General features: G+C 38.5%; 1 protein-coding gene across 1 annotated transcript in view; it reads left to right on the top strand.

The window, feature by feature from the left end:
* The window catches only part of ADCY1 (adenylate cyclase 1), a 180,607-nt gene that overhangs the window by 68,423 nt on the left and 86,748 nt on the right, over positions 1–25,436 (top strand). Inside the window, exons 3-4 of the mRNA XM_040077081.2 lie at positions 10,757–10,875; positions 23,975–24,086. Of these exons, the coding sequence (XP_039933015.1) occupies positions 10,757–10,875; positions 23,975–24,086 (231 nt within the window). The remainder of the gene's footprint in view (positions 1–10,756; positions 10,876–23,974; positions 24,087–25,436) is intronic.

Below are 25,436 nucleotides of genomic sequence, written 5' to 3'. Positions count from 1 at the left end.
TATAGTTGTTTTCAGACTAAATGCACCATGCAGTTCATACAGAGTGGATTGATCATCTACCGTAACTGTGTTTTTAGCCTTTCTCTTACTACTCAAAATCTGTGCATTAGATATCTGGTCTTTTAGGGACAGACTATCAAGATTGCTGTTGTACTAATGACTTTCTGATAAATAGAATTTTCCAAGAAATCTCAGGACTGTTCTGAAACATTGCCACCTTGTGGCTTCGGGAACATCACTATCCTTAACAGTGCTATTTCATGTACTTTGTTGGAAGAAAGGGCATAACATAGTTGAATTTCCAACAATTCACTAATGAAATCTGCTGCATTTTTTTTTGCAGCTTACAAGAAGTATAAACAAATCCTAATGCATTGTATAAACAATGAAGTATAAAAAGAAGTATAAACAATTCCATGCATTGCATTAAGCTTCTTTTCACTCTCCTTTTTGTGTTTTTTCCTTAAAGGGAATTAAAATTGCTGTAAGTGTAATGTAAGGGTGACAGAGATTGTGAACCCACTAAGATGTAGCTTTTAAAATTATACAAAATTGAGCATGGTATCATGGTATTATTAGGTAGCAGGTGGCAATATTTAGGATGTACTTTGGAGACCCTGGTTACTAACTATAAACTCAATCTCAAAATTATATAGATGAATTGACTCTGAAACAGTCTTATTAATGTTTTACATACATGTCTGATTCTTGTCTTCTCTAGGGAGAAAAATTTGTTTTAAAATATGGTGGCACTTTCCTCTTAAGTATAGCAATAACAAAAGATCTGTGATAGAATGCAAAAATTGTTGGGTTAAATTTCATGTTCCATATTGTAAAATAATTTTGTAGAGTAGATTATCAAAATCTCCTTTCTTTTGTGAGCTTCTTTTCCTATTTGTCATCATCATTGAAATGTCACTATGACAAACAAAAATATGTATGTTTTATCAGCTGAGAAACAAATATGTCAAATCTGGTTTTGTCACAAGTCTTTTTTTTTTTTTTTTTTTTTTTTTTTACTTCCTTCCTTCCTAAAGTCACTTTGAAAAATACAAAAAACAAGGTAACATGGGCACAAAGTCTGTCCTGAATAAGGTGGTTCAGTGCTAGGGAGGGTGAAAAAGGACCAGGAACTGGAGTGCCATCCAGATTTACTGCCTTCCCCAGCATGAGACTGAGAATCTCCAAGTCCCACTTAGAGCAAGTTCCACAAGACAAATCTCTCTGCCATCCAGGTGTGGGGCTCAGACTCCCTGATGGATGAAGGTATGCTGGCTTGAAGGCAAAACCAGCGAGAGATTCCAAGTCAGAAAAAACAATTTAATAGGAGAGAAAAAAAAAAAGGTAAAATAAAATAAAACACATGCAACAGTACAAAAGATCACTGACAGAGTCAGAATACAACCTGAAACCGTGGTGGTAGCAGTCCAGGTGAAGTGGTCTTGTTGAAGCAGTGTTCCTGCAGAAAGGTCTGGTAGCTCTTATCCTCTGGGAATCCAGTGGGTAAGGCTGCCTGTGCTGTCCCAAATGCCAGATTATATCCAGGTGGGAACGCTTGGCTCCTCCCCCTGTGCAGAGCATCTCACAATGGGCTGATATAATTTTATCAGTCTTGTAATGGGTCCTTGATTGCCCATTAAACAGAGGGAGCTCCCGTAGGGAGTTATCTATGAGTCATGCAGCAAGGGCATTGATGGTCCATTAACAGAAGATAGTCTGGAGGGAGGGGGCAAGGGAAACACTGCCCAACGTATTTTCAACAGCTCATGTAGATGGTGATAGAATACATACTTTGGGCGCATCTTACATTGTAATGTAGGACAGAGGGCAGTGCCAGCATGCTGGTGGGAAGGAGGAGTTCAGAAAAAGTTTAATGAAGCTGGCTGAAAGAGATGGAGTTGTATCCATTATAGCCTTGTTCTCATGAGATTGAAAAACCTGCAAAGCAGTACAGTTTCCTACGTGGCTCTTCCAGACTGTAACTTCATTCTCAAAATAAATTCCAGCAGATGTTCATGTACAGTAGGATGAGAGGACAATGAGCAATGACCTTCAAGGAACCAGAGAAACACAAGAACCTGCAGCTCTGAGTCAATGCTACAGTTCCCTTGGTTGCTTCTCTCAGCTTGGTTGCTTATTTCAGAAAAAAAAAATGACAACTGTTTCCGTTGATAAAGAAGTCTGCTCTGACTAAAAATAGTATTTCCATTTTGTTTTCTTTATATGTCACATGATAAACTGCAGGAATACAACTTAGCATGGGGAAGCATATCAAATGTACCCAGTTTTTGGGTAGACATTTGTAAGACGTCTTTCAACTGCACACTGGGCAACTGGAAAGAAAGAAGAGGATGCTTGCTAAAAGCACATTTAAGACATTTATATGCTTTTGAGCCTTCTTTTCTGATGAAGGGGGTTTGAATTCATTTACAGCCTGCTGAAAGAATTTGAAAATGTATCACAGTCATCTCCCATACAGATGTCAAAATGAGTAATTTTGTACAATAGGAATAACTGCATAATGTTTGGGCAACTGCATCAAATGATTCCAAATCAAGGACTTTGAGTAACTTGTAAGTGTTTGAAATGAGCAGTAAAATGAGAAAAGAGTATGATTTTCAAAATGGGAAGGGGACAGGCATCTTCATTTGGCGGCAGGCACAAGAAATGTATTAGGAATATGTACTGGGGACTCCCATAAAAGCAGAGCCAGGATACTGGTGGGATAGGCTGTCCAGGGCAGGGATGGGGGCAGAAGAAGGAGTTGTGGTGAGAAGCCTCCAAATTGGAGAAAGCTGAAGAGAGTGTTGGGGCAGAATAGAGCATGCAGATGAGGAGGGGTTTTCTTCCTTCAGTAGTGTCTGCTTGCTTCTTTCCTCTTCCTTCTCAGAAATGAGAAATCACACAACTCCTAGGGGGTGCTGAGCCTTGAGCATCTCTTCTATTTTAGAAGCCCCACTTGTGTGTGGTGAAATAGCAAGATCTTCAAAGCAGGACCTCCCACACCCTCAAAGCAGGACCTCCAGTGACACCAGGACCAGGACCAGCAGGTCTGGCCAACTGTGGCTTTGTCTAGTCAAGTCTTGAATAACTATGTAAATTTTTCCTTGGGTCCAACCCAGAATGAAAGTTGAAGTCCAGGTTTATGTACTTGTAAATAGGGTTGAGAATGCTCCAAGTAGTAATATAGGATCTTTTTGTCCATTAACAATGGAAACACTTTTTTCTTATCTATTTCACTGCGTTTGCATATTTTCCTTCTTTGTCATGTGCATAATAGGACTAGTTGTTGAATAGTGCCAAGGTAATACTGAGCAATTCCTAACTGGTTTGGTATGCACATTTTGACTTGCCTTGGGGTCAATGAATGTTTGTTCCCCCTCTATTTGCTAGTGATGCTCCATTGCTGTGAGAGAAAGAAATTTGAATGTTTTTCTAAATTGACCATCCTTTTCAAAAATAGCTAAGTCTTCATTGCTATTGTGTGGAATCCTTTGAACCCCTCAGGGTAATCCTGAGGACCTTGACCTGGAAGAATATACCATAGAGTCTCCACCTAAGTGGAAAGAAAAGACTTTCCCTGAAGTGTCTTGCAACACTAAGTGATCTACCCCATCTCGTTCTCCCCTAATTCTTGTGGTTTCTCCCTTCCCTGTTTCCCCATTGATTGTGGTATCCCTGGTGGCTGGCCCCATCTTCTCTATAGGGCAATGCCCTCTGCCCTGCCCTTTGTACCACCCCCATACCCTCAGATCATTGGTCACTGACCCCTACTTAACCTTGCAGACACCACATGGCCTGGTCTTTTGTCCCTGATCCCCTTTGGCATGCTGGAATAAACCTTCGCTGGAATTTATCATACAAAAGACCTTTCTATCTCTCTTTGCTGAGCTAGCCGTGGTGTGTGTGTGTGTGGTGTGTGGACTTGACTGCTGTACCCGAATACCTGCCCAAGCGCCCTTTCCACAGGAGATGCTTATTGGGAAACTGGTAGCAGCAACCACCACCTAAACCCCATGTTGTTACACTAGTGCAGTAATCATTAATAATCAGGATGACACAAATGGCAGAGGCAGTCCAGTTTGGCATTTAAATCCCAGAATAGTAATGGGAATGTAAAATGAGATCTAGGAGATCTAGGTCCTCATCTATCATTTTCTTTTCCTTTTTCTTTTATTTTCTTAGTGAGATTTCTGAAAGGAATGCAAAATCATTGACTGACAATTACAGTATCTGAAAAGATTTTTTTTTTTCAGCATATGGTTGCACTTTAGACCATTTTAATGCTGAGTGAAGATTCACAGCAGGAAAAGAGTTCCAAATTCCTAAAATAGTGTAAGTTGGTTGTGTGGACAAAATTTAATGTTCTGTGTGGAAAACAGCTGTAATAATCCTTAAAAACATTGTGGATCACTGATGAAAAATAAAATGTAGAAATATTTTGTTTCTACTGGAACTTGTGTTTAGGAATATGTCACATGTTGAGGCTACCTCAACACAAAATAATTTGTGACCAGTTAGAAGGTTTGCAACATAAGTGTTGTTTTATTTTGGTAAAAGTTGTTACTAATTGATTAGTGATCCCTGTGTTACGCTTTCTAGTTTTTCCTGTCATCACTCATCCCTGTTAGAGGTAACAACCACTCAAGCATGAATGTCACCATAAATATGAATGGTCTTCCATTAATTTTGTCACTTGTTCCATTCAATGCACTATGCTACACACCTAGTTTTCCTTTTAGCCTGTTTTCCAGATTATTTTTATAATCAGATCAACGATACAGATGCAAATTTAAAAACTGAACAAAAAACTGTAGGACTTGCTGAATAGACATCCAGGCAGAGCCCTTTACCAAACCTTCCAGCACCTATATTTTGCATACATGAATTCACTCCTGCTGCTCCAAAACTGAGTCCTTCAGCATTCCTTAGGCTGACCTGAAGGGCAATACTGCTTTGCTTGACAGATGAGATTTTGCTGTAAATATAAGAGACTTTTCTTATATTCTTCCTAGAGAGCTGGATGGTGTCTTTCACTTACTTTCAGTAAGTAAGTTTTTATAATTTACATTGCAGGGCTCTTTCTTACATTTTCCAGTCTCCTCTTCAGGGACAAATCCTTACAGTCATGCTCCTGCTTCCCTTCTTGGTCTGACAGGTCAGCAGTGGATGCCCTTTGAGGAAATCATAACTGAGTCTTTCCTCATTTGGTGAGTCTGAGTCTGCCAGCCCTCTTTGTATAGACTCGATAATTCTTCATCAGTAATATTTTTTTCCCTGATCTCTAATGAAAAAAGCAAGCCATTGCAATTTGATAGAGTATTTTCTTATGCTCCCTTCAGGTTTTGTTGTAATCAACCTAACATGTGTAGGAATCATTATTTTTATAGCCTCCCTTTATACATCTGACATCTGCACATTTCGATGCTGTCAGATGCTGCATCCAACAGCTCTCCAATGCTGCCTTCACGGTAATGATTCTTATTACTTCCCTGGATTCCATTTTATTTGCCATGCACTACAGACATTATCTGTGAGGTTTTTATTCACGTATTGTAATTGTGTTTGCAGGCCATTGGAGAACTACTCAGCTAGTACTGCTCTCTGGAAGAGTCTGTCAGTATATTTTTTGTTTGCTTTTTTGTCTGGTTAAATCTGACTTTCTAGGAAACAGAAGTCTAAAACCCAGTCTCTCCATAACAGTTTTGAAATTTACTAATCCATTTCAGCAAAATGGTGATCTTGTTTGATGCGTTCACTGAAAAACAAGCTTCATAGAAAATTTAGTCCTTATCAGACATTGTAAATTTCTCATCCAGAGCAGTACTTATGAAATTCCCGCATCACTTCTGCCATCTTAAGCACCAGAGAATTTAACCATCAGTCCAAATTCCTCTCTTGTATAGGTTCTCTATTGTCTGAGAGGTGGTCAGTTCATTTTATAACCCCAGTTTTTCTTTTAACACAGTGAATCAACTTTAAGACATAAGTAGCTATCAACAGAGCTTCATAAGATCCACTGTGGACAAAATACTTGTTTTGTATTTGTAACCCAAAATACAATTCTGCTGCAGAAATATAAGTGTACTTAATTAAATCAACATAAAATTTGCAGTGAATAACCATTTTTAGTCATGTAGATACTTTGGTTAATTAGAAATTGCTACATGTGTAAAGTGTCAGTCATCAATATTATATTGAGTTGTTGAAAACCAATATAGTCACGGACAAAGACCCTCTAACTAATTAAAGTTAGAAAGTGGTATGTTTATTCACTGGCGGGTGGCATGGGAGTAATCTCTGAAAGGCATGGCCGCCCTGAACAAGGCGCTTTGCTCTCTATTTATTTTCCAAGATCTTAAATAAAATACATAAGCATAACCCCAGCGCCTTCCACCCGCACTCTGTATTAAAATGAGGCTATTAGTCCCTCACGTGTGCGCAATTCTTCTCTTGAATTGGGGTGGGTGGTCTTGAATTGTGTCAGTGGTCTCAAAGGATGAACTCAGGAGAGTCTTCATCAGGTCTCTGTGGCCTTCTGGCACGATCCAAGGTACCCTGCTTCGTGATTGATTGATATGAGGTCCAGGTGCTGGCCATTGTTCTTACTGGTTTCAATCTGTTCTTATGATGGTTCACTTACTCCACTTTTTCTATAAACAAGCTCATAATATAAGTTAGCTCTAGCTTAGGCATCTAATAATCATTAACCTACCATTTACTAATCTAACTTACATCTTGATCAATATAAATTGTTTCTAACCCTTAGCTAAAATATTAACTCTTTAAAATCATGATTCAATATCATCAATCAATATTATCATTCCATAATATTCTTTGTAATATTCTTGGTGTACATTGTTACAAATGTAGAGGAGAGCTTAAACAAGTCCTGCCTTTGACTCAGATTTCTGGCAGTAGCTCTGTTTGGAGTAGCCTGCACCCTAGATCACTCTTGCTCACTGGTTCTTAATAATAGTTGATTAGGTCTATTACAAAATGAATTATTTATTTAATTGACATAAGACAAATTTAACAGACATAAGACTTCAACAGATGAATTACTATAAAAGTTAAACCAAAGAAACACTACTAGTAGATAACAGTGCACAGCTGAGGTAGCTAATATTACAGCTAGTGAAAAAATAGTATAGATTAGGATTCCATGTCGCTTAGCATCCAGTTGTTGATGGGGCACACATAGGATCATTCCTCTCAATTCCCAGGAAAGTAACTGCAGAATTTGGATCCAAACTCATGGGAGAAGTCTTGCATATTTCCAGGGTGTGCATAGGAGGCTTCTACCTTCATGAAAATTTGTGTTGCTTTTATAGTTACTAATGTGTCTCTCAGTCAGGAATTCCTAGCTTATGTCTCTACATCTTGCTCTAAAGGTGAGATGTTTATTGTCAGCTGGGGATCTAACCTCCATGGTGCCAGAGGTAACTCACTGCTGGACATCTGTCCAGCCTGGGTTATCTCACCAATTCCTGTGAGGGGGGACAATGTCCGGAGCTATGCACCAGCTGATGGACAGAGCAGGTAAGTCCTTCTGTGGCAGGAAGGAATGTCCTGCTATATATATATAGTAGAAGAACAGGAAACAGAGTTAGCTAATTCTTAGCCTCAAGACAATGTGACACTACAAACAGTGTGACTGAATTTTAGCCTAAAGTTCACCAGGGCAGTTCTGCAAAATTTAACTTATTCTTGTTTCAATGTGTCTCCCAGAAAAAAACTGTTAAGTAAAAACCCCTATGAATAAACTTTGAAAATTATTTGATGGCTTTATCTGGTGAATGCGTGCATGTTAGCAACACAAAAGCACTTGCAGATACCCTCTTCTCAGTGTTAATTTTTGCTCCTTATTTATTTAATATCAATTAAAATGAGGATGTGGTTGGGCCTTCTCTGCACTTCCTTGACATCTTGCAGCTGCCATTACAGTGGTTCTCAGTTTTCAGGTAACAGAATCATAGAATAATTGAGGCAGGAAGGGAACTCTGGAACTCATCTGGTCTAACAACCTTGGTTTACAGGATGAGATACTTCATCACTTTCAGGACCCAAGGTGAAACTGACTGGCCTGCAGTTCCCCAGGTCCTCCTTCTTGCCCTTCTTGGCTAGAGAAGTGACATTTTCTTTCTGCAGTCTTGCATCACTTCTCCCAGTCACCATATTTGACTGTCAGGAGTGGCCTTACAGTAACATCTGACAACTCACTTGTGGAGTGTCCTGTCAGGAACCATGTACTTACATCTATCCAATTTACTTAATTATTCAATGACCTAATCCTCTTCCACCAAGGGTACACATTCCTCACTCTAGCCTCATCCGTTGTTGTCTGCTACCTGAGATTCCTGAATCAGATCAGATGTGGTTATGTGAATTCATTCCGACTATTGCCATGGTTGAAACTAGCATGCCTGATGGATAAACTTGGAAATGCATTTTAAATGGCAAGAATTTTCTTGGTGAAAACACAACTTGAGTAAGAATCTAAGGACACCTTACAACACATAAGAACAGCAGCTGCAGATTTTCCAGTTGGCACCTGTGAATGGGCCAGAATATGTGGAAAAACTACATGGGCCTTTATAGTCAATACTGACCAGATCCATAATATTAGCAACCCTTTTTATGCAGGTCAGTGAACCATGACAAAAATTTCTGTGTGAGTATAGCAAGAAGAAGTTTAGCCAGGGTTTTGTACTGATGCAGTTCATTAAAGACATTGCCACACTGGCTAAGATGCCATTAAAACTGTGCATACTGTTCCACTGAATTTGACAGTGGAAAAATCCATCATCCACTCTCACTGCTTAATAACCAGATGTCATAGTCCTTGTAATGTAAGAGTTTCATTATATCCAGGAAGAAGTAAGACACACAAAAGGATAGCAAATGATCCTGGAAAGTCTTTTCTAGACAGATAAATGCGGCTAAGAATAAGTAAGTTGTTATTATTAGAAGAACCATGATGTTAATGAAAAATATACAATTATATTCTCTTGAAGCTGACTTTTTCTGTGTAGGTTTATTTTTTCTGGTTTGTTTTTAATTTTGGGTGGGGTTTTTTGTTGTTGTTTTTGTTGTTGATGTTGGGGTTTTTTTTAGTGCAGAAGACTTTAAAAAAGACACCCACACAGTTTGCAGGAGTTTGAGATAAATGGTTTGTGTTATTTATGCAGCAGACATTTTGAGGAAGCAGATTAAGAAAAGATTATTGTAGGGGTTTTAGTATTTATTCTTTTTATGTGGGAGGGAGAGATTAGGAGAAAAAACAAAGCAGGCTTAAGCTTAAAAATGAACAAAAATAATTTTATTAACACACACTAAAAGAATGATTAAAAAAGTTGAGAAAAAAGAAAACCTAAACTAAAACAGAATGACACTTTAAAACATGCTTCTCTCCTCTTATAAACTATTAACTTTCTTATTAAACAACATAGAAAGACACAACTTGAGTTCTTCAGTCAGTTTCACTATTTAGACATAATCACTCATTACTTTAGGAGAAGAGTCTCTCTAAGATCTTTTCATGAAGACATTTGCCACAAGACAAAATAGTCCAGTGCTCCCAATGTCACACATCTGCTGCCGCCCAGAGTTTTCGCAGACTGTGGTATTCTATCAGCAAGGCTTCTCAGTGTATCTGGGGTACTATTTACGAATACTTCTTCTAGTCTAAAATCATCTTTGTCTCAAAGGCTGAGACCTCCTTTTAACCTAGGAGCGGGAGCTTTAAAATTCTTAAATAAATCTCAGTTACATCAGTCCTTGATTTTAATTACAAGTAGCATTTTCCCCAACAACACTAAGATGCTACAAAGAACAGTCCATTTCTCCTCTCCATAGTTTACCTTAGAGAAGTCCAGTTAAAAATGTCCACTTTTTCATATTATTAGTTCTTTCACTCCTAATCTACTGACTTCATTCGGTGTCTGTTCTACGTACCCTCTGTTTTCTTTCTTCTTTCTCTCAAGGGAGAATTGTGCTTTAAAAGTTCCATGTTGCTAGGAAACGTTTAAATCTGCCTGGGCCTGCACAGGCCATATGCAGGCCCCAGGCTGCATGAGGTTGAAGAAAATGCAAAACTGTGCTGATAGAAGAAGCTGGTAGATGTCCTTTTTTCCACCCCTTGGTCTCATCCAGGGTGGCTCAGCCTAAAGTTTTTATGAAGCTGCAGGCTTGCTTTCTCTGCTGCCAGTGGCGATTAAGCTGGGCCATGGCTTGGCCCCTTCTGCGGCGGTCCCGCGCACGTGGTCAACACTGCCAAACTGCAGCCACCCCTCTTCCCTGCCAGCAAGCAGGGGAAAAGGGCTCAGCCAGCTCAGGCCCCCTCTGTGTAGGCAGCAGCCCTGAGACCCAGCCAGGCCTGGCCCGGACGCCCAGAAGGGCAGCAGGGCCCGACCCAGGCCTGCCCGCCACCTCTGATGTTATCTCATGGCTGATTCTGAAGTGAGAGAGTGACTGATCTGCTGCAGATTAGTTTTAAATGTCCTTTCCAAAGTCATATTGACATTCCTTATTGGTCAACCTAGTTGCCAATATCTTGGCTAGCTTTTTGATACGTCCCTGTCCTCCCTTGCCAAAATCATTCCACAGTCATGGCAGGGAAAAACGTTTCACATTTCTCTATAACCAGAAAACAAAATTGTGCCAACCCATGATAATGATCCAATTTGCTAGTTTAAAACTTTTGCAAAATTGTCACACACGATACCACAAAACTAATGCTTATGCTTTCTTTTAGGAACGTCTCTTGATGAGCCTTTTGCCCAGGAATGTTGCAATGGAAATGAAGGAAGACTTCCTGAAGCCTCCTGAAAGGATTTTCCACAAGATTTACATTCAAAGGCATGACAATGTTAGGTAGGATTGATGTAGCCCATAAAATAAACTAAAGAACTAAGAATATTTAGTACAAGGACAGTGATGTATAATTGCAGTCAGGTTTCAGAGAAAAAAACCCAAACAATATAATGGAGATTTATCATTTATACAGAGTAGAAGAATGGGTGCACTAGGAAGATTTAATAATCTTCTCAGGAGATAAGTCTGAATCAAAAAATGTCTTAGAATAGTAGTGCTGTGAGACTGACAGCTTTTTCCAAATTACATTGGGTTTGTACTGTATTATATTTTTGCTGTACAGGAGTATTTATTGTGCATGGTAGTTTTTACACACATATTTTCTGATAGTAAGATGAATTATTTCTAAATTAATAGATTTTCCTTTAATTAATAGTGAGGAAACACAGAATGAGTGATGTAAACTTAAAGAAATGTGTCTTTGTCCACATCACGTGAGTGTTACTCCCCAAGAGATTGACTAAGGGTCAGTTCTACTTCTTACTCTTGTTCAGCTGACTGTGAGCTAGTGTCATTATTTATATTGCTTTTTTGTTAAAGTGCATTCTCATTTGTTATACTTCTTTGCCTCCAGAACAAATTCCTTAAAGACCTTGCCTGTCTTTAATCACACTACTGCCAAGTGCCTTGATTCCACATCAAAAACAGCACCAAAGAAGTTCAGTATGTGTCACCATTTTATTAAACAAGGTCCAGTGTTAGTAAGTGATGCCACAGACCTGCCTTGATTTGCATGGTGGAGTCATGTAGCAAAGGAGTAAAATTCAGCACTTTCTCCTCTCCCTTATCCACTGCTAAGTTTCTTCTCTCAGGACTTAATCTATCTCCCATTGAGCTGGCTTTAATATATGCAAGGACCACTTCCTACTTACTAAGTTGTTGCAACTAAAAGCATTTCTGTCACTAAGGGAATCAGAGATGTCTGTGATGGGAGTGTTCAGAAGACTGTCAAATTAGGTGAGTTTTACACTGTAAAATTTAATATTACTGAATTAAAAAATAGTAGTTTACTTCATGTTAGTGGTTAAATCTTGCATAATATTAATCTCATCAGTTTGCATACAAAACCTGGTCTTTAACAATCAGTTTAAAGTTGGTTATAAGTGCACACTCCCCCAAAGCTGATGCTGAAAATGACAATGTTGTTTACAGTATCTGATGGTTCTCAGTTGTCAAAGTCTGACTTGAGAGCTCCTGAAGGACACATTCAAAATCTGTGAGCTGTCTTACTCCTTCACCTTTCCTTGTTTATGTCATGTGCTTTTATTCTGTTGCACTCCTCACCAACACCATTTGCACTTTTTTTTCTTTTTCTTGCCAGTCTTCCATCTTTAAATGATAAACTGTGTGTCTATTTGCAGTCAGTTTTGCTAATCAAGTCTCAGGTATGCCAGGTTCTGGTGCTTGGGTGTCTTCTATTTTGACCCTTAGGTGAGCACATTCCTTATTATACTCATAAAAATTGTGTCTAAAATTATGTCCTCACAGTACTATGAAACACACGTATGATACTCTTGGTTGCCCTTATATTCAGGGTTGAGGTAAGACTGATAATTATATCATGATTTGTATATTTATATCTTGTATGTGTCACAAGTCTCTGCATTCATTACACAGTGTATAGTCATCTCAGATAGCATTGCTTTGCAGTTGATTATAGTGCTTTTGAGTCTTCTCTTTTGCTAAGATCTTTTTGAAATATAACCTCAGGAGTTATATTTATATATAGCAGATCTCCCTTCACCATCTGTACTTATAAGAAGCTGTATTATCTTTTATTTCAGTAATGCAACTAATCTATAATTATAATAATGATTTTTAAAAAAAGAGGTTGGGGAAATAGTGTCCAATAAATATCCAGCAGTCTATGGCTAGCACATCCCAGTAGGCCAGAGTTTCATCCCAGAAGTTTTGTGACTGTGTAAATCTGAGGGATGAAGGGGAACTCCCAGCAGGTGCTACCCTAACACCAATGTGAAGAATAACACTACAGCATCCCTTTGGCAGGGCTGCTGGTGGTCAGTGCCAATAATAAGTGTTTGCTTTACTTCTTAAAGAGATGAGAACAGCGTTTTTTCCTTCTGGGTAATGGCAGCTCAGTGCTATAACAGGTAAACCTGAGAGATCATTCCCATATTCTTGTGAATTGTCCCCTTCACATCAAGTGTTCTGTAAAGTGTTGCTATTAAAACAAACCAACAGAAAGCCCCTCTATAATTCTGTATTCCAGGTTTTTTTAACTCCAGAGCTACAGAGTGGAAAATAGAAAATGAGCTGCAATTTCGTTTTCCTTTTACAATGCTTTCTTTTTCTCCCTGCAAATATCTAGAAGTATCAAAGCATTATTCTCCAGAAAAGACAGTCTGAAGGAGGCAGGCATGCTACATGTTTTTTCCATTTCTTATCTGTTAAAAAACTAACAGGAAAAAAAACAAAAAAAAAACCAAAACCAAAACAAAAACAAACAAAAAAACCACCACAACCAACAAAACAAAACAAAACAAAACAAAAAAACCACCACAACCAACAAAACAAAACAAAACAAAAAAACCACCACCCCCCTCCTAAGTATCAGGAAGCATCTATTCCAGTCTTGTAAATAGTTGCCTGAAAAAAAGACAAAGAATATTGAATCTTACATGTGAAAAATAAGACATTCATACAGCTACCATCTTTACCTCCTCCCAGAAATGCGCATTACAGTGGAGATACATATACCTCTGTAAGAAGTGAATGATGGGTTGGGAAAAAGTACTGGCATATTTCAGATAAGCATGGCAACACCCCTGGTTTATCAATTAGTTGGTGAATATTTTACCAACTACCCAATAGTTGTTGAATGACTGCCTGCAACTCACTGTGCTTATGGATGGGAATGTGTCATGCTTTGATCAGCTCTTCCCAGATCTGTAGTACATCTGCTACCTTGTAAAGTTTTTGAACAGAATTGCTGTGCAGTAAGAAATGAGAGCATGTATTTTAAATGGAGACTAATAACATAATGCAAACACACTATGCGAAACAAGATATGCAAATACACATCCAATATAGCATTAGCCCAGTGAGGACAATGAACTCAAAAATCAGGAAATTAAAATAACTGCAACTGCACTAATATATGTGTTTTATGCTAATGAAATAGTCTGTGTATAGTTCACGAGCTGTTTCAACACAGTGTTATTTTACTGGGGTAGTCCCACACAAGGATACCATGAAAGATGTGGGAACCAAACATCAAGTTACATGTAAAGACTACCCAACAGACCAGCCCTTCTGTGGTGCTCAGAAATATGTTTTATAACATGGAGGAGATATGCTATTTCTAAGATTAGGTTAAGAAATTTAAGATTCATATTTCCTTTTTTCCTTATTCCTACAGAGCTAAGAAGTTTACAGATCACATATATAGGTAGTGTCTATTTTAAAAACTCACTAGTCCTGACTGAATCTCTCCATGGACCCATAATTCAATTGAGAAAACTTCAAATTGAGTTTCAGCTCAAATATATGCCCTGTATGGAAACATCAACACATTTTGTTGTTTGGCTCTTTTGGAATGGACATTGATACCTATTAAACTCTTTCAACTCATGGATGGATAAGCATATGGCTGACTTCCTTTATTAACACACAGCTTCTTGCTTCATTCTGTGACCAAAAAATGTTGAAGTAATAAAGTGAACATTGAACAGCTAAAAATTTCTTGAGCTTCTGATACAGCAGTTTCATCTAGCCTTATTTTTACAACATGAAATAGAACTGGATGCTTTGGAAGAAGAGATAGTAATTTTAGGAAACACACTGTCTGATTTCAGAGCTACTAATAAAAAGATTCCTTGTGGCATTTCATAGGTTCTTGAGAGTCAGTCTGAAGCCAGAACACAATCTGCAGATATTTATGAGCAAATATTTCTGGTCTGTCCTGCCTTTCAGAAAACATCAGAACTAAAAAAAAAAATAATAAAAAAAAAAATTAAAATAATAATAATAATAAAAAAAATAATTTAACAGCCTTCTTTAATTTTAGAGCACATTTTCTTAAACATTGAATTGAGTCATACATAAAATTACTAATAAACTTCCCTTATGTTTGATCTTTGAGGCAAAAGGAGTCCTACAGGTTCCTTTCTGAGGCACCACATGCCATTAAAATACCATTTTTACTGTAAGTTGTACTTTAATTAATGGCCCAAATGAAAATAAAAAACAGGGCATAAAACCCCTCCTTATTTTGCAGAGTACTTGTTTATACTAGTGGCTCCATTGAAAACAGCAGAACAATTCCAGTGCACAAAGCACATGAATTAGTACTGTTAAAAGTGAATATTTACTACCTACAAGCTGTCAGATCTCTTGTGTAACTTGGCAGGATTTGTCCTTCTGAATGCCCCATAGAGTGACACAGAAAAGAGTTGCTCTGTCAATACTCACACTTGGGAAGCCGCTTTAATCTCTTATACCAAGCCACAGGCTTTCTGCACTCAGTTATAGCAGGTTGCAGCTGCTTCCCACTTCAGTGCGGGAGGGCTGCAGTCACTGTGCAGGTGCTGGCTATGCCTGCCTGCAGGGATCACAGGGGGAGGAAACAGGAATACAGAAGGTCCTGGAGTGATAACTCTGGACTTGTTCACAGAGACATGTTTCAGATTGTCAAGGAGTATGAGATAATGATGTATGTAACTAGTATGCAAGTGCTGTCACATCTTGTCTCTGTGGCAGAGGGGAGAAATTTCTGTTTATAGTGTTTCCTTTCCTAAACTTGCTCACTCTACTGCTGCTTGGCTTTTGTTCAGATTTATACACCAGAGCAAGCTAGAAAGTGCTGTTGGTGTTTCAAACCAAATAGTCCAGGTATTTTTAAAAAAAGTCCTTAGGAAACTTCCATTAAACATTGGAATAATGAAACCATACAATGATTTGAGTAGGATCGAGCCTTTAAAGATCATCTAGTCCAATCTCTATGTCTGAGTCAGGTTCATTTTTCACTACATAAAGTTGCTCAAAAGCCTGACCAGCCTGAGCGTGAATATTTCCAGAGATGGGGTATCCACAGATTCTCTATGAAACCTGTTCCACCCTCATAGTGGAGAATTTCTTCCTTGCATCTAACCTAAATCTACCCAGTTTTAGTTTAAAACCATTCCCACTTGTCCTATCAGTAGAGACCCTGATAAAAATTCCATGCCCAGAACCCTTTTAGGTTCTGGAAGGCTGCTATAACTCCCTGGAGCCCTCTCTTCTCCAGGCTGAACAACCACGCTCTAACAAGTCCATGTTTTTCCTGTGCTGAAAATCCAGGTGGGCTCTCATGAGAGGAACAGAATCACCTCCCTCCACCTGCTGGCCACATTTCCTTTTATGTGAAACAGGATACATTTGGCTTTTTGGGCCACAAGCGTACTGTGCTGACACATGTCCAATATTTCATCCACCAGTAACCCCAAGCTCTCCTTTGCAGTGCTGGTCTTAATCTACTAATGCCTCAATTTGTATCCATGTTTGGGATTGGCCCAACCCAGGCACAGGTCCTTGCACATGGCCTTGTTGAACTTCATGGGGCTCGCACAGGCCCACCTCTCTAGCCCATCCAGGTCCCTTTAGATGGCTTCCCTGCCCTCCAGTGTTGTTGACCACATCACGTAGCTGGGTGTCATTCACAAACTTGTAGATGGCGCACTAACTCCCTGTCTGTGTCATTAGTAAATAAGGAGTGAAACAGTCAAAAAACCTCCACTGCATTTCAATGCTTACAAATCTGTATTTACACATTATCTATCATATGTGCTTTGTTGCAGTAGTTTGTGGGGAATGCAGCCATACAAAATTGATGTCAATTTTACTTTAGTTTATGTTTTAGTTAGTTTATATGTGTTTTCCTGTGTGCAGGGTTTAGCATTGGTGACTGTAGATGCAATTCCTTCTAACACTTTACTTAAAAGAACTGTCTTTACAATATTTTTTCAAAGTTATGTTTTCAGAAATCTAGATGCATTAAGAAAGAAGTATCCTAAGATCAGAGGGACAAGCACTTTGCAACAAGAAATGTTCTATAGCAAACTAAACTCCTCTGAAGAAATTTATTTGTAAAATTGTTGACTTTTGCAGTTGCATAATCCCATTCTTCAGATTATGCATATTTCAAAATATTTGGGTTATAATTATTTTAAATTAATTTTGTTTTATTGGTAACTAAATCTATTTGTGTATAAAATATTAATAAAAAAGGGGTTGCTTTTTGTCAAAAATAAGCTAATTTTCTTATGAAATGTAGAAGTAAAGTATGTAAAAACAGGCATGTTTTTAGTGGGGATACCTAGAGTGTATTTAAGCTACACTCCAGTTATCAATTAAAATTTGATTTAAAAAATTAAAACTAAATACTATTACACAAATAAAATCTAAAAACTCAAGTAGTTTTACACTTCTTTCACTAGATGAGTGTAAGAGCAGTAAGACTGGAGAGTAAACTTTCAGCCTTGCTATGTGGAAGAGGAAAGGCAATACTAATTGATTTGTAGCTGTATCAACAAGTGGTCATTGTGGTTATTATCTATGAGCAGAAGGTGTTAGAGAAGCAATGGAGATTTTAAGTCACAGAAAGAGTAACCATTTTGAGAGAGAAAACCATTGAAAAAAGTGTGCCTTGTATCTCAAATAAAGCAATCAGAAGGAAATACTTCTGTCTAGTCTTGTTCTGCTTCTCTCTTGTACTTCAGTAACACTCAGTAAATGTTCTCTCACTTTTTGTAAGCAAGCAGGCAGCAATAGGATCAAGCAGGCCTCTAACCCAAGACAGTAGTGCTGCTGAAACACAATGGCATCACACAGACTCTAAAATCAAGTGCACAGTGGAAGTTTGAGAAAGCTCTGCTCAACAACTCATTATTTTTTCCCCCTAGGATATAATTAGAATGTGGTGTTGCAACATACGATTGCTAACAACTTGTCTGTCTAAAAACCAAAGTGATTTCAGTTTTTACCTGATAAGCCAAACTTTTTAATCCTGTGAATTTACTGATAAAATCCTGGTATGATTGGTAAATCATGGTTTTGCTTACTCTGACTGTGGGACTCAGTTTGCCAGTTCTGGTTTACAAGGGAATGATGGGGATCATCTGACAAAGAGAAAAACCATCTTGGGTCAGGGACTTGCCAGACTAGTGCAGGGGGTTTTAAACTAGGTTAGTCAGGGGAGGGGGCACCTATCCCTCCCAGTCCTGACAGTCAGCTGTCAACATCTCTAATGGATGCCTGTAGCAGTGCAAACGCATTCCAGATACTCCAGCCAGTGAGTCAGCTTCATCTGGGTTTTGGCTCAGATGTCTCTACACAAATGCATGCAGTATGGCAAAAAAACCCAGAGGAGCTATAGAAGTGTGCAGGCTTGTGTGGATATGATACCATGGGCATCATCGAGATGTGGTGGCATGGGATGGCTCCTATGACTGGAGTTTTTAAATGGAAGGTTTTAGGCTTTTTAGGAAAGATAGGCAAGGGACATGAGAAGGGGATGTAGCCTTATGTCAATAGCCAGATGGAGAGTATGGAACTCTGACTGGGGAAGGATGAGGATCCAGCCAAGAGCTTGTAGGGGAAGCGTAGAGGGAGAGTAGGTTCAGGGGATGTTGTAGTGGGGGTCTGCTACAGGCCACCCAATCAGGAGGATGGTGTGGATGAAGCCCTGTATAGGCAGACAGAAGTGGCCTCATGCTTGCAAGCCCTGGTCCTCATGGGGGGTTTCAACCCTGGTATCTGTTGCAGGGACAGCACAGCAGGACATAAGCCCTGAGGTTCCTCACGTGTCAACAACAATTTCTCTACACAAGCAATTGAAGAGCCAAAAAGAAGGTGCCATACTGGACCTTGTGCTCACCAAGAAGGAGGAGTTGGTAGGGAATGCAGTGGTCCAAGGCAGCCTTGGCTGCAGGGATCACAAAATGGAAGGGGAGGGGGACAATTGTTCAAGAACTTCAAGACAGTGAAGAGGATACACAGCAAGTTCACTTCCTGGCAGACTCTAGCCTCTTCAAGGAACCTGCTCGTAACAGTCCCATGGGATAGAGCCCTGGATGGCAAAGGGGCCCAAGAACGCTGGCTAAATTTCAGGCATCACCTCTTCCAAGGTCAGGAACAATGCATCCAACAAGAAGGAAATGGAGCCAAAATGCTAGGAGGCCGTCATGGATGGATAAGGAGCTGCTGAGCAAACCCAGAGAGAAAAAAAACAAAACAAAACAAAATAAAAAAACAAAATAAAAAAATTTTTTTTTTTTAAAAAAAAAAGGAGTTTCAGGAAGTGGAAACAAGAACAGATGGCCTGGGAAGAAGACAGGGGAATTGTACAGGAAGTTAGGGATGAGTTTAGGGAAGCCAAGGCCCAGATAGAATTGAGTCCAGCCATGGATATTGAGGATAGCAGAAAGGGTTTCCATAGATACATTGCAAGCAAAAGAAAGACTAAGAATAACTTGGACTCTCTTCCCATAGGAAATAGCACACCTGGCTACCCTGAACAAAGAGAAGACTGAGGTTCTTGACAACTTCTACATCTCACTCTTCAACATCAAGTGCCCCAGCCACGTCACCCTGGGATGCAGGGATTGAGAGAATGAATACCTTGAGCCCACAGAAGGAGAGAATCAGGTTCAAGACTATCTTAAGGAGCCTGAATGTGCTCAAGTCCATGGGACCCAAGTATATTAATCTGTGAGCTCAGAGGGAACTGGCAGAGGAAGTTGCTAAGCCACTATCATATTTGAAAAGTCATGGCAGTGAGATGAAGTCCCTAATGACTGAAAATAGGGAACTATAACCCTCATATTTAGAAAGGGGAAAGAAGAAAATCTGGAGAACTATAGTAAGTCTCATCTCTGTGCCATGCAGGATCTTGGAGCATTGTTGGGCCCCTGGGCAATGGGACAACAGCAATCTCAGCACTGCAATAGCTTACCTAGCCTTCCTAACTGATACATTCACATCACTTGTAGGGAAGGGCTGTGCTTGAACCATATGTGAGCTATGCTGCTGAGCAAGCAGAAGTAACATTTGTCCTTTGTTTCCAATTTCCTTCCACTTTCATTTTTCTTCTTTTGTTAATGGTTTAAAGGAGATTAAAGGAGAGTGGGTTTTTTTGTATTTCACCAACGTGCCCAATGGCATTATTAATTCTGTGGAATCAGATTGTTTAATTGTGTGGAATTAAAGATGGGACAGTTGCATCCCTCAATGGTCATTAAGAGAAACAATTGTTAATTAGTAGCTTCTCACTTCTTGTTTCTATATATGCCAGCATTTACATTTTTTAAAATAAAATTACTTGGCAATCATTATGAAGTGTTCCTTTGTATAACACACCATTATGAGAAATCGCTCATGCATAAATAAGGTATCCCTAATTTACTCTAGTTTAATTCTCTCTGAGGATGTGAATCTCCATAGCAATTACAGATTAAGTTACTTTGAAGCAAGACTACTTTGATTCTGAATGAATGCATCTGCAGGAGTGATTAATGTGCTTTAACACCGATGTAGCTGCTTTGTTTAAACTTTTCTGAGTGTATTAGACATGGCCTAAATTTAAAGCTTTCAGTATTTTTGTGTGAATAATATGTCCAAAACAGAGGAAAGGGAATTTCAGTGCTAGTGTGGGAACTTGGACTTCGAAAATATTTGAATATATTTGGCCCTGGAAACAGTTCAGATTTATGATTGGAATTCTGGCACTGTATATCTTATAATTTCTCTCTTTAATACCATTATGGTTTCATGGCCATAGCAAGAATTCAAATCTCTTTTCTGTTCTCATTCCCTGTGACTGATTTTGCCATCTCCTCATAAAGGCCTTCTTGTCTTTTACTTTCCAAAAACCTAAGCAGAACGTAAAAGGGAAAAAAAGTTCATTGCATCTGTTGGGTAATTTGACTCCACATTACAGACCAAGATGCTGCTCTAATTTCTTTTAGATGTGGCACAATGAGAGTATGTGTTGGTGCTGCCTTACAATACTTGTAGTACAGGTAGCATGGGAAGCGGATATAGATGGGCACAGATGGGTGAAGAAGTAGTGATGGTCAGTTCACCAGCTAAAATGAACCAACTCTTGAGTTTCAATGCCATGTTTTATAATAGTAGAGCTCGGGGGGGGGGGGGGGGGGGGGGGGGGGGGGAGGCGCGGGGTGGTGTCTCACTCTCCTCAGCATTGCTACCCCTGAGAACAGACCATGGAAGCAGCAGGCTTGCAGTGCCAGTTGCACCTTGGTTATGGAAATCCCCTGCTCCTCCACTGCCTGTTTCCTACGGTTGTTTGGTCACTGTTTTTCAGGTTTGGTCACTGCCATTTCAGCCTACTTTCAAACAAAGTGCAGCAGTTACTATGATTGTAACATCTACTGGAGGAGATTTTTTTATTAATAAAAGGCAGAACTTCTACTCACAGCATTTCCCCATCTGTGTCATGTCCAGACATAAGAGTTATACTTTACATATTTTGAAACTATTGTATTAAAAAAGTTGGGAATTTTATATAAAAAGGAAGTGTAACAATAATCCTATTACCTAACCTATTCCATTAGCTTTAAAATGTATACATGTAGTTAACTACAATATTAAAAATTTCACAAGTATAATTGAACAACATCAGTCTCTCAGCATACAATAATTATATATTTTACCTAGATTTTCAATGGCTTGTTCACTGCTGTATTGTGGGTGGTTTTAGGGACTTCACATTTTTGTTCAATTACCAGTGTTTTGAATCAAGTGCTGAGGACTAAGTATTCTTTAAATGTTTAAAGGATTAGCAAGGATCTCATGCTAACCTACTAAGGTACACATATATAAAATAACTTTCTGAACTGAATGATTATGCAGGAACCTGTTTCCTATTCTCTATGTTTCACTGATAGAGAGGTTTTGATATAAGTATCAGTGTTGTGATGGTTGCTCTGTTAGCAGTTAAGATATTTTTCACAAACACAGAACATTTCTGGTTTGTATGTATATAGATGTTTCTCACTGCTAAAGACCTTGGTAAGGAGATAACATTGTTATTATCTTAAAGGCCTAACCCACTCCCCACCCCATGGGCTTTTTTTATTGCAAGTGGACATTGTTAGTGTTGCTGGAAATATTATTGTTACTGTATGTGTGGTTAGATAGTGAAAAAAAATGCGGACCACCATATTGAAAATGGAAATAGAAAAACAAAACCAATCAAAATGTAAAATGTGTAGAATCGATGAGATGTGAAATGGCAGAGAGGTTATCAGAAGCTGTTATTGTAAAGTAACATCCATACTCCCCCTCCATTCTAATAGTATTGAGTAAAAATCAGGAAACTACATGACATATTAGATTGAAACAATTGTTTTTTCCTCTGTGTTTTTTTAAACTGTATAAGTTTTGATGTGAATTTAGGTAATGAAGAAAAACAGCCATAAAGCAAAATATATGAAAGACATTGATGCACATTTAAGTGCTTTTGAAAATCTTCAAGGAATTTAGGTAACTTTTGAATTTCCAGAAAGACCAATCTCGGGCCATCAAACAATAAGGAATTAAGAGAATAAATAGATCTTTCAGGGAAAACATACAGGTCACTTTGCTGGTGCTCTGTTAATGCATTTTACTTTACCCATCACTTGACTGGTTCATTTTTTATGATAGCAGAGACATAAATTAGTGAAATTAACTTAATGCTGACTCTTTTTTTTTTTTTTTTTTTTTTTTTTTTTTTTGTGTGTGTGTGTGTGTGTGTGTGTGTGTGTGTTTAAGCAGAATGGGAATGGAACAACTGTTTTTTCCCTTGAACCAAGGCCATCTTGAGAAATGTTCTCATAATGCCTGGTCCAAGGAGTACCAAATGGAGACACTTACCCAAGGATTAACATGACAACATAGAGGCTTTGTTTGTAAACCAAAGTAATTGAATTTTGGATGTGTTGGGTTTGAGCTGGGATATGCTACTTATCTGCTGTGGTGGACAAGGGATGTAAACAACTGGGTTAAATGAAATTATAGTAGCAGGATCTGAGTGAGGAGTTGTATTTGCCATTTTTTGTACGATATTACAAGTGTTGAGACTTGCTTATGAAGAATGGAAAACAGTGAACTTATTAGGTCTGCTTTTCTAGCATTTTTTTTTTTTAATGTAAAGAGTGAAGCTTTGTTGAGGTGGATGGGAGTACATAATGTTTAATTCAACTTACAGTTAGCCAACTAAGATTTGTACTACATCAAGTATACAGTCTATATATAATGGGATGGTTTATTAGTGTTTTCATAAATTATTTGACTTTTCCAGTCTGAGAGTTGGAGATATAAATGTAGTGTGCCCCTGCAGCTGATTCTGTGCTTCTACCAGCAGAAGGAATCTAAAGAGTTGAAAGGATCACAACACCATACTCTCTTGAGTTTTGTGATTTACACAAGAATTTTTATTCTGTCAATCACAATGGTACCTGCACTTATTTCAATTATCTCCCTTGATCAACACTGACTATCAGGGATGGTTAAAGCAGATTAAACTGCTGGACTCATTTCATAATGATGAAAGCTGAACACTTACCTCAGCCAGGCAGCACAGTGCAAGGAATACTGGCTTGACGTTGTGTATTCTAGCTCCTCACTGGGAGCTACTATAAGGCCACATTACAGAGCTACTGCGCCTAAGTTATTGTCTTTCAGTACACAATAAACCTCATGCGAGGTTTAGCTGTTTGGCTGTGGAACCCTAGCAGTGCAAAATTGTCTCTGAAACCAATTTAGCTGAGGAGATCCTATCTGCAAAGAGAATAAATTGTTCACTATGCTCCTAGAGTACTCATTGGGCACTCTATGAATAATGTGTTTTGCCTCCTCTGCCAGGTAGGTATGTAGCCATTGAATGTGTCTGGGAGTTCTATACAACAGCTGACAACACCAGACTAATGCCCTTTTTTCTGAATGTTTTCCATTTTTTTACAACTAGCACTTTATTGATAGTATTTCAGGACTTATTTGAGTTAGTGCTTTGGGTCACATTTGTGCTATGAAAGAGAGTAATGAGAACGTGAAGATATCTTCTCTACTGATTTATCTCTGTCTTTTTCCTTCTTTACAGTATTTTGTTTGCAGACATTGTGGGGTTCACTGGTTTGGCATCACAATGTACTGCCCAAGAACTGGTGAAGCTGCTGAATGAACTTTTTGGAAAATTTGACGAATTAGCTACAGTAAGTACAAGCCTCTTATTTCAATTTAATATATACATTTCCTTCTGAAAAATTATGCATGAGTTATACATGCTAGAAATCTGTAATAGACTGATTTAGCCCCACATTCATAAATTTTCTAAAGCTTCAATCTTTTATTAATATTCTAGAGAAAAAACGGTATTTTTGTAATTGTTTAGGGAAAAAAATGTGTGTACTACTTTTAAATATACTTTTCTTTCCCCTTCATGCAGTCCATCAGTGTTATTCATTGGCTTTGTTTGTACAAAATAGAGAATTTTTTTCAATATTTACATTTTTATTCTTCATCAAAAAAAGAATCAGGACAATGGAAAATATGAATATTGGCAGTATTGCATAAAACTTTCTGTGTTACTAGGAAGCTAGAGAGTAAAATTCATTCTTCACAGAGAGCACTCCTTAAAACAGAAGTGATGGCAGCCTTTAAGAGAGGTTATTGTAGGCAAAATAGGATCCATATCATAAATTGATGCCTATGTTTTTTTGGTTGCACTTATATTGTGCTAGATTCCCCAAGGAAGAGAAAATGAGAGAAATGTTCCTTGCCTATAACTCCAAACAGCTGAATTTGACAAAAAATCATTTGACGGGAAATAAGAGGAATTGCTGTGCCAGAAAAAGTCACACATCTTGTTTCAAATTAAATTTATTAAGACGTTGAAAATGTGTTTTTCCCCTGAATAAAGCAGAACTTCATCACATCTATCCTATTTGTCAGCTGTCCTTAAAACTTTCATTGCTGAGAAGTAACTCTTCCACATAAATTTTGCTCTTTTACTGTCTAGCTGTTTTGTCTTCAGACTGTGCAGCAGCTTAAAGGAAATACTTGTTTAGGCCCTCAACATAAATATCATCCACATTTTTTTCAGTCCGAACTCACCTCTCCTTGATGCTGTCTTCCACATGAGAGAGCTAAAGCATGTGGACATTTTGCATCTAAATCTCCCTCTTGATAAACAGCTCTCAAGGACCCCAAGGAGAAAGAAATCTGCTCCACCAGGTGCTAGGGTAGAGAAAGACCTATTCTTAGTAAAATGGGCTATCCTTTGATGGAGTGCTATGTTCTGATTTGCACTAGATGTTTTAGTCATAACAGAAAAAATCTTGTGTGTTCCCTTTTTTTCCAAGAAAAGCAGAAGATTAACTTAGATGCTTAGTAGAGATGCAATGGAATTCTAGGGGGTTTAGGCATGAATTTATGTAGCCAATTCATTGCTGCAACTACTGGCAGTGTCTTATAGAAAGCACAGGTCCTCAGCCCAGAGTACTTCATAGATTATGCTTTAGAAATAAAAATGAACTTCCATTTAGATAGTCATTTGCAAGACC

Source organism: Hirundo rustica, chromosome 1 (genome assembly GCF_015227805.2).
Source record: "Hirundo rustica isolate bHirRus1 chromosome 1, bHirRus1.pri.v3, whole genome shotgun sequence".
Taxonomy (NCBI): domain Eukaryota; kingdom Metazoa; phylum Chordata; class Aves; order Passeriformes; family Hirundinidae; genus Hirundo; species Hirundo rustica.
The sequence above is the reverse complement of the archived record's forward strand: the minus strand, read 5'-3'. Positions and strand labels throughout refer to the sequence as shown.